At 38.1% G+C, this 17,500-nt stretch overlaps 1 protein-coding gene across 1 annotated transcript in view; it reads right to left on the reverse strand.

The window, feature by feature from the left end:
• Window positions 1-17,500, reverse strand: part of LOC115221207 (ralA-binding protein 1-like) — a 79,549-nt gene that overhangs the window by 47,624 nt on the left and 14,425 nt on the right. Inside the window, exons 2-5 of the mRNA XM_036511051.1 lie at window positions 14,600-14,723; window positions 12,624-12,773; window positions 10,094-10,297; window positions 6,730-6,848 (exon numbers count right to left, since the gene is read on the reverse strand). Of these exons, the coding sequence (XP_036366944.1) occupies window positions 6,730-6,848; window positions 10,094-10,297; window positions 12,624-12,773; window positions 14,600-14,723 (597 nt within the window). The remainder of the gene's footprint in view (window positions 1-6,729; window positions 6,849-10,093; window positions 10,298-12,623; window positions 12,774-14,599; window positions 14,724-17,500) is intronic.

Below are 17,500 nucleotides of genomic sequence, written 5' to 3' on the forward strand. Positions count from 1 at the left end.
TGAAGTTTTCCCATTACGGAAGGTGCATTAGACTGTCTGAAAAACCAACACCAGAAAATTGTGCAAGTTGATGAGAAGAAGTAAGAAGCTGGAGTTTGTTTAGCACTGATTTAGCAGGCCTATGTTCAAAAGTAATCTAGCTGTAGACTATGTGATCCAATGTATCCCGCTTTTTAAATTTTACATGATACAATATGATTTGACAGTTATCTTTAGCAGGTTATGCAGAAAGCTGAATTCAAAAATGAGAAGTGTGTCAGACTGGTGAAAGAACACACCTACGTTACGGATGAATGATCAGCTTTAAGAAGTAGTTTCATATTGTAAACTACTTGCTCAAACAATTCAAATTTTCAAATTTATAAAAGAAAATCTCAGCTTTTCTATTTTAAATCCACTGCAGGTAATTCAGTTTACCTGGTGGTGAATTATTTCAGCTCAGTCTGACTTCACTGACCTGCAGGGATTGAACAAAATAATGGAAACACCTAGCATCATCATCATCATCATCGTTTAATGTCCGCTTTCCATGCTAGCATGGGTTGGACGGTTCAACTGGGGTCTGGCAAGCCCGAAGGCTGCACCAGGCCAGTCAGATCTGGCAGTGTTTCTACAGCTGGATGCCCTTCCTAACGCCAACCACTCCGAGAGTGTAGTGGGTGATTTTATGTGCCACCGACACAGGTGCCAGACGAGGCTGGCAGACGGCCACGCTCGGATGGTGTTTTTTATGTGCCACCGACACAGGTGCCAGACGAGGCTGGCGAATGGCCACGCTCAGATGGTGTTTGTTACGTGCCCACAGCACGGAGGCCAGTCGATGCGGTACTGGCTACGGTCACGTTCGGATGGTTTTCTTATGTGCCACCGGCACTGGTACCACAAGGATACAAATTCCATTGATATTCATCTATTTTGATTTGGTTTGGTTTGATTTGATTTTTTGATTTTTCATAATTTTGAAGTATCTATAAAACCATCAAAAGCTTGTTCATTTTTATGTTTTTGATTTATTATTAGTGTTGCTTAATATGTTTTGCTAAAATTGCTGTTTCTTTTCAGATATCATCAGAAAAAGGTAATTAAAATTCATTAAAATGACAGATCTATCAGACTTTCAAAGAGGTCAAATTATTGGTGCTCATATGGCAGGTGCTAGTGTAACGAAAACAGCCGAAATGTTTGGTGTATCAAGAAGTACAGTCTTGAAAGTAATGACAGCCTTTGAGAAAGAGGGAAAAACCTCCTCATCGAAAACAAAACTCTGGAAGAAAACCAAAACTTTCAGATAGGGACCATCGGACTATTACGCGAATTGTTAGAAAGGATCACAAAAGTACAGCTCCCAAAATTACTGCAGAGCTTAATAACCACCTTGAGAACCCAGTTTCCACAAAACTGTTCGCTGGGAGCTGCACAAAAACAAAATTTCATGGGAGGGCTGCAATCAGAGAACCACTACTTTCATAAACAAATGTTGCAAAGCATTTAGAGTGGAGTAAAAACCTATAGAATTGGTCCCTAGAGCAGTGGAAGAATGTTATTTTCTAGGACATGTTATTTTTCTTTACCTTATTTCTGACCAGCAGCCCAGTATACATGTGGAGATAGCCAAAAGAAGCATTTGACCCAGACTGCCTTCTTCCAACTGTTAAACATGGAGGAAGATCTGTGATGATCTGAGGGGCTCTATCTTGGAAATCCGCCAGCCCAATGCTTTCGTTTCATGGCAGAATTAATAGTCAAGACTATTTAAACATTTTATCTGATCAAATTCATCTTATGGTTGCAGAAGTGTTTCCAGAGGGAAACACAATCTTTCAGGATGATAATGCACCAATTCACACAGCTAAAGTTGTTACTGAATAGCACAAGAAACATTCTAGTGAAGTTGAACATTTTATCTGGTTATTACAGGTCCCCAAATCTCAATATTATTGAACATTTATGGTGCATTTTAGAAAAGTAAGGAGTCAATATCCTCCACCATCATCACTACAAGAACTGGAGACTGTTTTAGTCAAAGAATGGACAAAAATTCCTTTGGAAACAATTCAAACTTTGTACAAGTCCATACCTTATAGAATGCAAGCTGTAATTACTGCCAAAGGCGGGCCTATTCCATATTAGAATAAAATTGTTAGAAATTTTAAGGTGTTTCCATTATTTTGTTCAACCCCTGTACAGTGTGATATGAAAGAAATTTGGCTGTTATTTCTAGCAAATCGAATAACTGAAAACAGGGTTTTTTTTAAATATTATTTTTTAAAACAACGACCTTCCACTAAATTAGCAACACCAAACTTTTGAAGCCAATGTGAGAGATCTCTAAGTGGTTACTTGAACTGCTAGAAATAGCAGTTAATCCTCCCTCAACGCACATACCACAATTTGAAACCAGACAGGAGATATTGCAGATTGTAGTCCAAGACATACTATGTTTCAAAATAAAAAGATGGAGAAACATAGAACAATCAGCTACAATGCCTTTCATTATAGGACTGTTTGATAGGACCGACCTGAGGTTAAACAACAACATCCACCTTCAATTCAGGTTTAAAATGAATATTTTTTTATTGCATTTTCTTTTTAACATTTACAATGAAATTGAAAGTAAAACATTTATTAAAAATGAAATTGAAAGTAAAACATTTATTAAAAATGGTTTATAATCAAATATAAATTAAATCAGATATGATATTTGGCTGTGTAGTAAGTTTGCTTCCAAACCATGTTTCAGGTTCAAATCCCACTGCATGGCACCTTGGGCAAGTGTCTTCTCCTATAGGTTCAAGCTGACCAAAACCTTGAGAGTGGATTTGGTATGTAAAAACTGAAAAAAGCCTGTCGTACATATAGATATCATCATCATTACCATCATATATATGTATATATTTGTGCGTCTGAGTTTGTCTCCCTCCACCTTTTAACAACCAGTGTTGGTGAGTTAACGTCCCCATAAATTTCAGCAAGAGAGACCAATAGAAAAAGCATCAGCCTTTAAAAAAATAAGTACTGGGGTTGATTCATTCAACTGAAAATTCTGCAAGGTGGTGCCCAGCATGGCCACAGTCTAATGACTGAAACAAGTAAAAGAAACAGAAAATGAAATTAAATTTACAACCTTTCTTTTTTTCTAAATATAATCATCATCATCGTTTAACGTCCGTTTTCCATACTAGCATGGGTTGGACAGTTCGACTGGGGTTTGGGAAGCCAGGAGGCTGCACCAGGCTCCAGTCTGATCTGGCAGTGTTTCTACAGCTTGATGTCCTTCCTAACGCCAACCACTCCGTCAGTGTAGTGGATGCTTTTTATGTGCCACTGGCACAGGGGCCAGAGGAGGCTAGCAATGGCCATGATTGGTTGGTGCTTGTTACGTGCCATCAGCATGGAAGCCAATCAAGGCGGTGCTGGCATCAGCAACGTTCGGATGATGCTTTTTATGTGCCACCGGCACGGGGATCACAACTACAATTTCCATTTGGTTTTCATTTTGATGTTGATGTACTTGACTCAATAAGTCTCCTCAAGCACAGCAGGTTACCCTACAATCCAAGGTACTTTTGAATGGGCTGGGGCTGGTTATGCGAAACTGGTGTAGGATATGGCCATGAACTCACTATATTTGCCGGGTCTTCACAGTCACAGCATATCTCCAGAGGTCTCAGTGTTTTGGCATTGCCTCTGTGAGGTCCAACGTTCAAAGGTCATGCTTGACCACTCATCCCATGTCTTCCTGGGTCTACCTCTGCCCTGGATTCCTTCAACTGTTTGGGAGTGGCACTTCTTCACACATCTTTCCTCATCCATCCGTAGTACATGACCATACCAGCGCAAACGTCTCTCCTGCATGCCATAGCCTATGCTTTTGTCCAACATTTCTCTCAGGGCGCTTATTCTCTGTCGTGTGTACACACTGACATTACACATCCAGCGGATCATGCTAGCTTCATTTCTTTCGAGCCTACACATGTCCTCTGCAGTCACAGCCCATGTTTCACTGCTGTGAAGCATGGCAGTTCACACACATGCATCGTACAATCTAGCTTTCACTCTGAGCGAGAGGCCCTTTGTTACCAGTAGGGGTAGAAGCTTTCTAAACTTTGCCCAGGCTATTCTTATTCTAATGGTAACACTCTCTGAGCATCCACCTCCACTACTAACTTGGGTACCTAGGTATTGGAAGCTATTGACTACTATTAGCTTCTTTCCCAAGAGTGTGGTGGAATCTGTTTTCTGAGCGTCTGTCTTGTTTATTGCCCCTGTGCACACGAAAGCTTTCGTTGTGGTTAATCTTCCTTTGATGTTGTGGCACCTCTTATGTGTCCATAGCTTACACTGGGTACGTCTTATGGAGTTTCTAACTACACCTTTTCTACAGATTGAGCAGGGCCACCTACCTGAGGGTGTGTGTGATGTGTTCGCCTTCCTACTTACTAAAACTTTGGTCTTTGCTACATTGACTCTAAGGCTTTTTGATTCTAAACCTTGCTTTCACACCCGAAATTTCTTTCCTAGTTCCGACAGTGATTCTGCTATGAGGGCCAGGTCATCAGCATAGAGGAGCGCCAAGGGGCAACCCATCTTGAATTCCTCTGTTATTGCCTGGAGGACTATGATGAATAAAAGGGGACTGAGGGCTGAACCTTGGTAGACCCCTACTTCTACCCAGAATTCTTCACTATACTCACTGCCAATCCTAACCTTACTAACAGCCTCTCTGTAAAGGGCCTGTACAGCCCTTATTAACCATTCATCAATCTCCAGTTTCCGCATCGCCCACCAGATAAGGGATCGGGGGACTGTCAAAGGCTTTCTCCAAGTCCACAAAAGCTAAGTAAAGGGGTTTATCTTTAGCTAGGTATTTCTCCTGCAGTTGTCGAACCAGGAATATGGCATCAGTGGTGCTTCTAGCCAGCACAAAACCAAACTGCATCTCATCTAAGCAGACTCTCTCCCTGATGAGATGGTCTACGACCCTCCCCGTGATCTTCATCACCTGATCCAGCAGTTTGATACCCCTGTAGTTATTTCTATCTAGAGCATCACCTTTTCCCTTGTAGCAGTTGACTATGGTGCTGCTACGCCAGTCGTTGGGTATGACTCCATCATGAACTACCTGGATGAACTTGCTTCCTCTCTCTCTCTCTGTCTGAAATCAACCCCCACCCTCTTACGATGACCATAATGCTTATACTCACAATGCTGCTAACACCTAAAACACCTAATCCTACCTCTCGTAGGGGCCAGATTGATTTCATCCTCACCAGACACCGGGACACAGGGTTGCTCTTAAATACAAAGTCCCTCCCGGGTGAAGAATGCACCCCCAGCATAGGCTAGTCCAAATTCTCTAGATCCATCTTTGATTTAGTGTTTGCTAATGAATAGTGACACTTTTATAAGCCAGAATACATCTACACACAACAACATTTGTATACTTCATAACAGGCCACTGAACAAGCTTACATAGTTGTAACCCTTTAAACACCATCACAATATGAGACTGTTAAATCATTCATATTTTAATTAAAATCTCAATCAAAATTTCATAACATGATTGATATCATGAAATTTCAGTCAGTCAAAACATAATATATAACAATACATAAAATTATAACTATTTCACTAACCCACTCCTTCAAAATCTTGGTTTTAGGTGCAGGCATGGCTGTATGATAAGAAGCTTGCTTCCCAACCATATGGTTCCAGGTTCAGTTCCACTGTATGAGACCTTGGGCAAGTGTCTTTTACTATTGCTTCAGGTTGACCAAAGCCTTGTGAGTGAATTTGGTAGATGGAAACTGAAAGAAGCCTGTTTTATATATATCTATATGTATGTGTCTTTGTGCTTGTTCCCACCACCACCACTGCTTGACAACAGGTGTTGGTGTGTTTATATCCCCATAATTTAGTGGTTCGGCAAAAGAGTACCAAGTTTAACAAAAAAAAAAATAAGTACTAGAGTTGATTCGTTTGACTAAAAGTTCAAGGTGGTGCCCCAACATGGCCACAGCCTAATGACTGAAACAAGTAAAAGATAAAAACATAATGGAAATAGAAATATAATCATGAAAGGGTTAAGCTGATTCAAATAACAGTCTTAGAAATGAGAACTGATTGGTGAAATTTTACATCAGGAGCGGCAAGCTTCCAGGCTTGCAAGATTCTGACCTACATTCAAATTTGAAATCATATGTTGATGAAACCTATATGCTAAAAGTGGCTTAAACCTTAAAACTAAAACAGTAATTGGGTTATGAATTTGTAAATTTAAATATTCATTATTTTACGTAGTACAAATGTGGTCATATAGATTTTTATATACTTATAATTCATAACTAGCACTAAAAAGATTCCCCACTCATGTTCTGCCTGCTAGAAATAGCTGTCAATTCTCCCTTGTACTACACCTGATCATTTAAAAAAAAAACAGGCACATTAGATAATGTAGTTCATGAAACATAAACCAGAAAAAAAAGAAGTTTTTAATGATGTGATGTTGGGGGGTGGGGGTGGAATGTGTTTGATCATAGATTAGTTTGATTGGGACTATACTGGGACTAGACAGGGCTGTTTAAACAAGGCTGACTAGAAATTCCTTCCCAAATACAACAGATCATATGGAGTACAAAATTCATGGGATAACAGATCAGAGAAAAAAAAAGTTTCAGGATAGTGAGATTAAACAATTAAAAAAAGAATGAAAGAAAAAAAGTGACATACCCTTTTGATAATGTGAGTCATGTGAACAATCATCCAGGAAAGCAACAGTCTGTTACAATTGGGTATTAAATCTATCAATGTCCGAAATTGCTCAATACATTTTGAATGATTTTTTATAGCTGAAATTAAAAATTAAAATTTATATATATATAAGAAAACATGCCTTAGAATCTTTTAAAATCTATACTTTGGCATAAGGCAATGACTAAAGGCAGTAAAATCATAACAGCCAGTAGCAGCACCATCACCATCATCATTGTCAGTAGCAGCAGTAATAATCCTTTCTACTACAGGCACAAAGCCTAAAATTTGGGGGGAGGGGCCAGTCAATTAAATCCACCCCAGAATGCAACTGGTACTTGATTTATCGGCCCTTAAAGGATAAAAGGGAAAGTCAACCTCAGCTGAATTTGAACTCAGAACGTAAAGACATTAAATACCACTAAGCATTTCGCCCCACGTTCTAATGATTCTGCCAGCTCGCCACCTTTATAGCAGCAGTAATGATGACTACAAAAAAATAAAAAATGCTGTATTGATTCCAGTACAAAGACTAGTGACTACTTTATCAACCTTGGATTAATCCTGAAAAACAAAATCAGCAGGGGCAGGATTTCAAGTGCTTTTACACTGCACCAGCACTGACCACGCATGCTTTCTTTGTGGCTCTAAATGAATACTTTTTATATGACATCAGCACAGACAGTTTTTACATGGAACCAACACAGGTGCATTTTACGTGGCACCAGCACCTGCAAGCCCTCGGTGATAGAGGGACAGGTCTGTATGTATAGATGGCCATGATTTTACTTAGATTGATGTGTCTTCTCAAGCACAGCAAATTACTAAAAGTTTTGGTCCATTGTCATCTCTTCAGTGAGGCCCAACATCTGAAGATCCTTTCTTACCACTCCATCCCACGTCTTCCTGGGACTACCTCTTCCACATGTTTCCTCTGCAATTAGAGAGCAGCACCTCTTGACGCAGTTGTCCTCATCCATAGTCTTCTTTCTTGCACACTGCATCTGATATCTCTTATACACAATTTTTCTCTTAAATCATTTACACTTTGTCCTAGATGCATACTAACATTACACATCCAGTGGAGCATGCTTGCTTCATTTCTTTCAAGTCATTGCCTGTCCTCTGTAGTCACAGGCATCATACAATATGCATTTCACTCTGAGGGAGAAGCCCTTTGTTACCAACAAAGGTAATAGCTTTGAATTTTGCCCAGCCCATTCTTATTTCAACAACTATACTTTCAAAGCTTCCTCCCCTACTGCTAACTTGGTCACAGAAACTATCGACTACTTCTAAGGATTCCCCCAGACATTTGTAAGAATCTATATTCTGCACATTCCTAATGTTTATTATACCTGCACATCTGCCACACATGAAGACTACTTAAAGTGAACAAAGTCCAAAGTTCTAGTGGATATGAACATAGAGAGGACTCTACTCCCTTCAGATAAATGACCCTGCTCAATATGTATGAAAAGTGTAGCCAGGAATTCCATACAGTATATCCAGTGCAAGATATGTACATACAAGAGGTGTAATGGAATCACAAGAAGGTTAGTAGAGAAAGTAGTTTTTGTATATAGAAGATGTGCAAGAGTAATAAACACTAAGGATATACAGGAAATAGAGTGAGTAGTTTCTGTTACCTATGTGAACTAATTAGTATTGGAGGATGTGTTGAAAGTATAGATGCTAGAATAAGAATAGGATGGAGAAAGTTCAGAGTTAAAACCTCCATTAGCAAGAAGTGAAAGGCAGTTTGTATGATGCTTGTGTATGATCAGCAATGCTATATGGTAGTGAGACATGAGCCTTGAATGCAGAGGATTTGTGAAGGCAATAGAGGAATGATGTTAGGATGTGCCATTGGGTGTATAATGTAAGTGTGCATGTATGACAAAGTACTAATGTATTAAGAGAAAAATTAGGCATAAGAGGAATCAGATATAGAGTGAAAGAGAGGATTGTGATGGTTTGGTCATGTGATGCATATGGATGAGGACAGCTGTATAAAGAAGTGCCAATTACTTAAAGTGGATAGGACTTGTGAGAGAAAAAAATTCAGGAAGGTATAAAATGAAGTGCTGAGATCTGACCTCAAGATATTGAGTCCCATGAAAGAGATGACTAAGGACCAAAAGAGTTGACAATTTGCTGTGCTTGAAAGGCTCATCCATCACAGCACCTGTATGTGCTGGGTCCTGTACTCAATCTGCCTGCATCAAGCATTTCTCCCACATCCTCCTAACACCTAACCCTCCATCATTCTTTTAACAATGGTACTACTCAGCTGTTGTAATCATTTGAGAGTAGAATCAGCAACATTTCATCCCCACTTTTGCACTACCAACTACCTCCTACAATCCCTGGAACCACTTCTTTTTAAAATCCATCCCTCATTTTTATTATCATCTCTGTCCATACTACTTTTGACTGATCACCCACTTTCTATGCTTTTAACTCCCCTTTTAGCTACATCTTAGGTCTGCTAACCTCATCTTTAACTCCTATATGCTATCATTCACAACACTTCATATTTGCCATTGATCTCCCTTTCCTTGTTTTCCCACTCACTATAGCCATCCTCATGTATCTTTGACCTCCATCCCTGCAACAGTTCATCACTCACCCCTTCCCTTTATTCTCACATCCAGCACATCATCTCCTTGCTTTCTAATCTATCCACTAACATATATACAACACTGCTGCTCACCACACTGTTGTCACATGGTTTTATGCTTATTCTGCTTGAAGATTATGTTAAGTGTACAGGTGTTTGTAACAATAAGGTATTTTTGTTTTGGGTTGTCACCAGTGAAATCATTTGGTTGAGTTGATACTGATGAATGCAAGAACATGAAATTCAGTTGAAATTTTAAATACAAATATATTTATTTCATTGTTACACAAAATGTCTTGTTGTCACAACAGAAAAGAAATATTTGTACCAAATTCAAATAGTTCAACAATATATGATGTATTTGCTTGTCAAGAATGATTGTAGTTGTGAGTGGAGCATATTGTAATCTGTCAATAATCAACTGGACAATCAGAACAACAGAATACAGCTGACAAGATATGAAATACAAAGCTCTGGATTGCATTATGCAGAATCTTATCTATCTATATTCTTCAGTATTAAATACTGGCAAAAAGAAGGCAGTGAAGGAGCTTTTGTGTGGTACACAGTACCCACACCTCCACAAATTATACCCTACCATCTTTAAAAATTATTTGAAAAAATATTTCTAATCAAAGATATGCTTGATCAGGGTTAGTCTGGAGCCACACAAAAACAGAAGACAATACGAATAAAAAAACAAACAAATCAAATACTTACTTGAAGCATCTTCAAATTTTGGCATTAATGCTGTGGTAAGCACTGGTTCTGGTAGTTCTCGTAGAAACTGCTTTAGTAGACTAGCAACTACATTTGGTTCATGTTCATAAAGGTAAGCAGGGACTCCATTATTATAAGCTTCTTTTAGCATCTGTACTTTTGATTTTACTCCAGAGATCCGATAGATTCCTTCACATAACAAGCCTTTTAACAAAATGTTAAAATTCATTAATCTATCATTGATTTACCTCAAATTGTTTATTCTTTATAACTTTTTTTTTTTGGTAGTGGTAAAAGGAGAGAATCATGAAGTCTAACTGAAACATCACATCTTGCTTACAACTTCACAGAAGGACTATATGTCTCCAATTTTACTTATTTTTCACTTTCCAATGAGAATTCTGCCTGTTAAGCTGCTGGAGTAAACTTATGACCAAAAGCCCACCCAATCATGCTCATTCCATCTTTTTCTTGAGAAGTACAAATCTAAGATGACATTATCCAAGACAGATGGTGTAATTTGAGGGAGATCTAGCTGGTATTTTTCACATGTTGGGCGATAATTATAAAGGCTCCTTTACTACCTTGCAAAAGACTTTTGTAGACTTTTGTTGCAAGTATATGAAATTTCAGGAAATTTACAATGTATGGGGGGGGGGGGTATTTTCTCCTTGAGATTTATTTAAGTTCTAAATGGATTTCAAGCCAGTCACAAGACTTCTTGAGTTAAGAGACTTCTTGGAGTTTTTAAGTATGTGGTTGATTTAGTGTACATATATATCTAAGGTTATGTACTAGCATTTATGTTTGGTGTGAACATGTCTCCTGAGTGCTTAGGTGTCTGTGTATGTGTGCATCATTAATTCTTATATGTATGTCCTGGTAGATGCACACAACCAAGTGTATGCAAATATTCATTTAAAGAATCTCAGATAGAGAATATTTGGAATGTCATATAAATTTTCACAAAGCTGCTAATAGATTGGATTCGAAGGAGGTGCATCAGTTCCTTTTGCTCTGTCTTAGAAAAGCCTAGTATTTTTAGGTTTTATGCAAAGCTTCTTTAGTCTCCCAATTCCACCTCTTCCTGCCTTCAACTCTACTTTCTTTTTTAGGGAAGGCACACTTCATGTTCTTGTGACAAACAAGTAAAAGTCGTAAACATTGTACAGAGAAAGGAGTAAACCTTAATGTAGTTTTAATTAGAAGTAGAAAATGAATTACTCTGCTTTAAATCTTATAGAAGAGATTGTATTGTAGAACCCAGTTGACCTGTTCTACTGCTTGTAGTATTGTTTTGTTGAAGTACCCCAAATATCCAAGGATAGAAATGGGACAACCACTTTTGAATGATCTTATTAGCAGTCACAGGTTTGCTCGGGGTAGGAGGTCGAAGTCTTTATTGATAACATAACAAACAATTTACAGTATGTACACTGGAAGTTGCAAGCTATGCAAAAATGGAAAATTGATTTACACTGATAAGAATGAACTATTTTTAGAACTACAAAGAATGATTAACAGTTAAATGAATAAATGACAGTTAAGTAAATTTAACATAGAATGTTTACCACCACATTTAATTTTATACCCTTAGCTGTGCAGTATGTGTAGTAGGCAAGGCAAAAATATGTGTGTTTCACTCAATTGAGCCTCAATCTGTTTTTGATGCCATTTGTAAAAATGTCCAGACATGAATGTAGACAGCCATCATGTTATGATAAGCTGAAGATCCATCTTTACAATTGCCATTTTATAAATGGAGTTCAAGCTTATTGCATTATGGTCAATTCTGCACTCCACTTCAATCAGTGCCCAGGGCATGTGCCCCCTTGCCCCAACCTAGTTACGCTACTGGTCAAGAGAGTTCCTGGGTTTTGCAAATATGTGGTGGAATTAGTGTGTGCATGTATGCAGGTGTATGCACTTGTATTTATGTTGTGTGAACATGTCTCTTTAATGCTTAGGTGTTTGTGTTAGATGGAGAATCTTTAGAATAACTTATAAATTTCCATTGTACCATTAATACATTGGATTTGGGGGAGATGTGCATATGTTTTTTTTGCTCTTCCTTAGAAAAACCTAATATTTTTAGGCTTTTGTGCAAATCTATGGCTACATACATATGCATGTACATATGTATATATATATATATATATATGTATGTATATCAGGGATTGGAATGGCACAAGAAATAGGGTGTTGGACAAAATACATGGCTGATGTTTGGCAATGTTCTATTAGATTCTGAATTCCAAACCCACCCAAGCTGACTTTGCCTTGCTTCCTTTTTAAGTTACTAAATTAAGTGCCAAAAAACAGAGGATCAGGAGGGATACAACTAACTGAAATCTTTAAAGATAGTGGCTTAGCACAGCCACAGTCCAATGACTCTAAAACCAGTAAAAAAAAGAAAGAAATTTTCTAATTATCTGACAGACTTTTAAATAGTAAAACTAATAGGAGAAATACCAAGTCAACAATGAAAATGAAGAAATGATACATAGGAGGATTAGTTATTTCTACTGACCGTGTTCCTCAATATAATCAATACATTCTCTAAATATAGCAGGTAGTTCGATGCCATCATGACATTTACTTCTTTCCACAGCAAGAGTTAAAGGAACTCCAAAAACAGGTTTCTCGCATATGTTTCCTGATGGTTGCACAGCACCAGCTTCTAAAAAGAAAATATTAGAATAAAAAAAGGTCTGACTTTGCTGATACTAAGTAGTCGTAGCTGTGAATGTTTACATAAGATTTTTTCAACGTTAAAAGATGCTCTGTTGAAATACTACATACCTCAGTGTATGTCCATTGCTTATCTCTAACTTTGGTGATACCTTATTTTGGCATGGGCAGCTCTCACAAATCATTTCTCCATACCTAGCATTTTTATTTCTCCTAGACTACAGAACTAAAGCCCTATTTAAAAAATCCTTCTACAGTCAAAAATACAAGCAAGAAATATCTGTTATTCATGAAGTATTCCTATTGTTCTCTATTTGTTAATTATTTTACTTGTTTCACTCATTGGATCATGGCCATAATGGAGCACAGCTTCAAAACTTTTAGTTGATTACATTGATCCTAAGTACTTTGTTGACCTCAGAAGAAGAAAGACAAAATCAACCTGTGAGTAATTTTAACATGAAAGTAAAGGACAGTAGCCAAACAGGGTTATTCTATCTGATGCTGATATCATATGCATATGCTGACAATCAAACACACACACACATGATGGGCTTTCTCATAGTTTCATTACATTGTCAACAGCGATGGTAGAGTTTTTACATCCACTTTCCCATGCTTCCATGGGTCAAAAAGATTATACTGGGACAGATTTTCTACCATCAGGTGCATTTCCTGTTGCCAACACTCATCTGTCTTCAAACATGGTAATATTTTCCCATGGCCTGACATTTTCTCAGAATATTGGAAATGAATGACACTGCTTGTATAACAGTGACACTCATTTACAACTATCAGGCAATGTTAAGACAAGCAGACACAAATACATTCACACACACTCATCAATCCATCGACCCAATTATCATTCATTCTCAAAACTTTTACAAAGCCAAGGCTATGGTGAAAGCATTTTCCAAAGGTATCACATCATGAGATCAAGGCCAGAATCTCATGATTGCAAGGTGAACTTCTTAACCATGCAGCTATGTTTGTGTTTATAACACTCTGAAATGTTTCAGTAGAAATAACTCAGATTTCAAAGTTTGGTCTAAATCCATACAGAATCCTTTCCTGAACCAGCTTTATTACGAAACTTACAAACACAACCTCATCTCAGCAAATACATAAAAAGATTGCCAGCAAGCCAATTAAAGGTGTTGGAAACAATTAAATCAACTGCACTTCTCTCTTAAAATGTGTAACCTTATGCATAGGTTAGACACAAAAACAAACAACAGTAGTTGAGTAGCTTTAGTAATCTACTATTCAGTGGTGGTTGTTATTGCGGCTATTTAACAGAGGTCAACCTTCAACAGCAGACCTATGAGCAGTGGCACACCACTAGTGATCATCTCACTATTTTGTATATCAGAACTATATTGATATACAAAAAAAAAATACATCAGACAAACAGTATGGTTTTATTGGAGATTTGGCTGCTATTTGTTGCAAGTCAAGAGATTGCACAAAGGGAAGTCTCTTAAAAATATAAAAGAAAAAAGCTGGTAATGGCATCCTTATAGTTTGTGTTGGCTACAATAAGGTATGAAGAGAGTATGAATGAAAGATAACTGGTAGACAAAAGATGAGAGTTAGGTGAAGACTTGATCCAAATGGCAGGAGACTGTGGAAAAGAAAAGCCCAGAAAAACATGGAAAGTAATAATGAGAGTTGATCACAGGATACTGAACAAGGGCAAGACCTGTCCAACATATACCAGTTTGTAAAAATGAGTATAAAATAATGAAGATGGCAGCAACAGTGGTGCTGTCATTACTGCCACAATAGTTTAATGTATAATATTAAACAACTTACCAGAAAAGCCTATGTGAAAATCCTGACGTTTGGATTTCTTTTTGTCTTTCAATTTATATTTCACACGTTTGGTTTCTTTTTCATCTTTCTTCTTCTCTTCTTTGCGTCCTTCTTTCTTTTCTTCCTGAAATTAATTTTCATCATTTGATTACTCCTTAGCAGAGACAGACAAAACATTAATACTCAACTAGTTTATGTGGCAAACATTATAGCATTAACAACAACAAATTAAAAATTTCTCAATTTACAACAAAAAAAAAAAGAAACCAAAACCTTTTAAGAGAAAAATTACAAATACACTAATAAAGACATTAGTTTTTTGTCTTTTTAGAGATGAAAATCTTAAAGAAATTTTAAAACAAGAAGATAATATATTTTTTAAAAGGATTTAAAATGTAATACAATATTTAGTCAATCAAGGGAGTAAACAAAAACAAAAAGGGAAACGAAGTTTAAGACTAATATGAAAAACAAAGGTGTGAAGACAGGGATTCCTAAATGAAGACTTTGGAAACATGCAATGATATAAACTATTGAGATCGTGGAAATCTAAATGTAGAGAGTCAAACAAAGGTCATTAAAACAGCTAGAAACAAATATATAAGAACAACTTTGAACAATACACTTGCACCAAAGGATGTTGAGGGATATTTCGGCTTCTAAAACTAGACAACATCAGAATACATTGAACAATACACTTGCACCAAAGGATGTTGAGGGATATTTCGGCTTCTAAAACTAGACAACCTCAGAATACATAAACATAAATAGATACTTATGAACACATAATCTATTTACACAAATACATGGATGCACGTAAGTATATATGTAGATGTGCGTGTGAGTGTTTGTATCCCGTACCTACCAGTAATATTTCTGCGCAATTGATTGACCTTTAGTTATCTCTATTCTGTTTGACTCTGACTCTGTCTATTTCAGCCTCACGCCTCATGTTAAATATATATATAATTCTATAGTTCCTCTCAATTATAGATGTCTCAGATAAATTTCAGCCTCACGTCTCATGTTAAATATATATATATTTCTATAGTTCTTCTCAATTATCGATGTCTCAGATAAATTTCAGCCTCACGTCTCATTAAATATAGAATAAATATATATATAATTTTATAGTTCCTCTTACTTATCGATGTCTATGATAAATTTAGCTCACGCATCTCCCATAAATCTGCAAAATATCTGTCTCTCAAATTTAGGTATTTTATACATACTACTAAGTATTCCTTTTCCAAAAAATGAGAGGCACCCCTTCATGGCTGCTAGTTTTCGCGGTGCACCCGCCCTCCCACCCCCTCCACCGTTACAGGAAGTCCCAAATTTTGTCATCCTTGGTTGTCTCCCATGTACACTTCAAAAGTTTTACGCCACCCCACCCCCAGCTATAAGAGGTAGTGATCATACATTGCAAAATATGATAGTGTAGTGTACGCGGTTTGAACTTAAGTCTATTGTTTGTCAATGAATCCTGCCAAACACGAGTTTTCTTTTCAGGTTCATGAAGCTACTAGGGCCAATACCTCCCACACCCTCAGGGTTGGCAACCTCAACGTTGGCACACTGAAAGGCAGGTCTGGCAAGATTGTTGAGTTGCTTGAACGGAGGTGTGCTGATATATGCTGCATTCAAGAAGTGAGGTGGAGAGAAGGTTCTGCTAGGTTCCTCACAGGCAAAGAACACAGGTACAAGATTTTATGGGCTGGGAACACTGACGGGGTCGGAGGTGTGGGTATACTTATCGCCGAAAAATGGGTAGATAAGGTAATCGAGGTAGTCAGAGTATGCGACAGAATACTTAAGATTAGATTAGTGCTTCATCATGGTTTAGCAACCATTATATCGGCCTATGCCCCTCAGCCAGGGCTACCCGATGGACAGACACCTTACTGCAGACCACCTCATTGACGAACGACAGGGATCTTCTCTTTGTGGCTGGTGACTTCAATTGGCATGTTGGACGACATGCTGGGGGCTTCCATGGCGTACATGGAGGCTATGGTTATGGTTCCCGCAATGAGGAGGGAACCAGGCTGCTGGAGTTCTGCGATGCGAATAGTCTTATGGTTTGCAACACTAACTTCAGGAAACCTACAAGCCACCTGGTCACCTACCGATCGGGCCGACATACTAGCCAAATCAACTACATACTTACCAGAAAAAGGGAGAGATGACTGCTTATAAATGCCAAAACCTTCCCAGGCGATGAATGTACCCCACAACATAGACTGGTAGTTAGTGACTTTAGGATCAGAACTAAGAGGACGACTAGAAGACGACCAACATGGAGAAGAAGGGTCTGGAAGCTTAAAGATCTTGCGAATGGACAGAGATTTAGAGACATATTACTTAAAGCCTTTGACGAAATAGAACAGGGTATAGCTTCACATGGGGTAGAAGAGAACTGGAGGTCTCTAAGGGACAACCTGCTGAGAGCCACTGACCAGATCTGTGGTTGGTGCAAAGTCCCCTCAAGACCCAAAATAACGTGGTGGTGGAACAATATTGTTGACAGGGCTATTAGACAAAAGAAACAGGCTTGGAAGGACTGGAAGAACGGTGGTAGCAGGGAAGTGTATCAGACTGCCAGAAGGGAAGCTAGGAGGCAGGTGTATTTAGCCAGAGGGGAAGCAGATAAGAAAAAATTTGCCAATGTTCTGCGCCGTGAGGATGAAAGGCTTGAGGTATTTCGTGTTGCAAGACAGTGTGTAAGAGAGAATCGTGACGTGGTAGGAGAGAAATGTGTTCGCAAGGATGACGGTTCACTTGCGCTAAATGATGATGCAAAGAGAGAGTTTTGGAGACACTACTATGAAAGGTTGCTGAATGAGGAAAATGAATGGGATAAAGAGAGTCTGCCGAATGTCGACCCAACAGAGGGACCAG

The sequence above is a fragment of the Octopus sinensis genome, linkage group LG18, assembly GCF_006345805.1.
Source record: "Octopus sinensis linkage group LG18, ASM634580v1, whole genome shotgun sequence".
NCBI classification, from domain to species: Eukaryota; Metazoa; Mollusca; class Cephalopoda; order Octopoda; family Octopodidae; genus Octopus; species Octopus sinensis.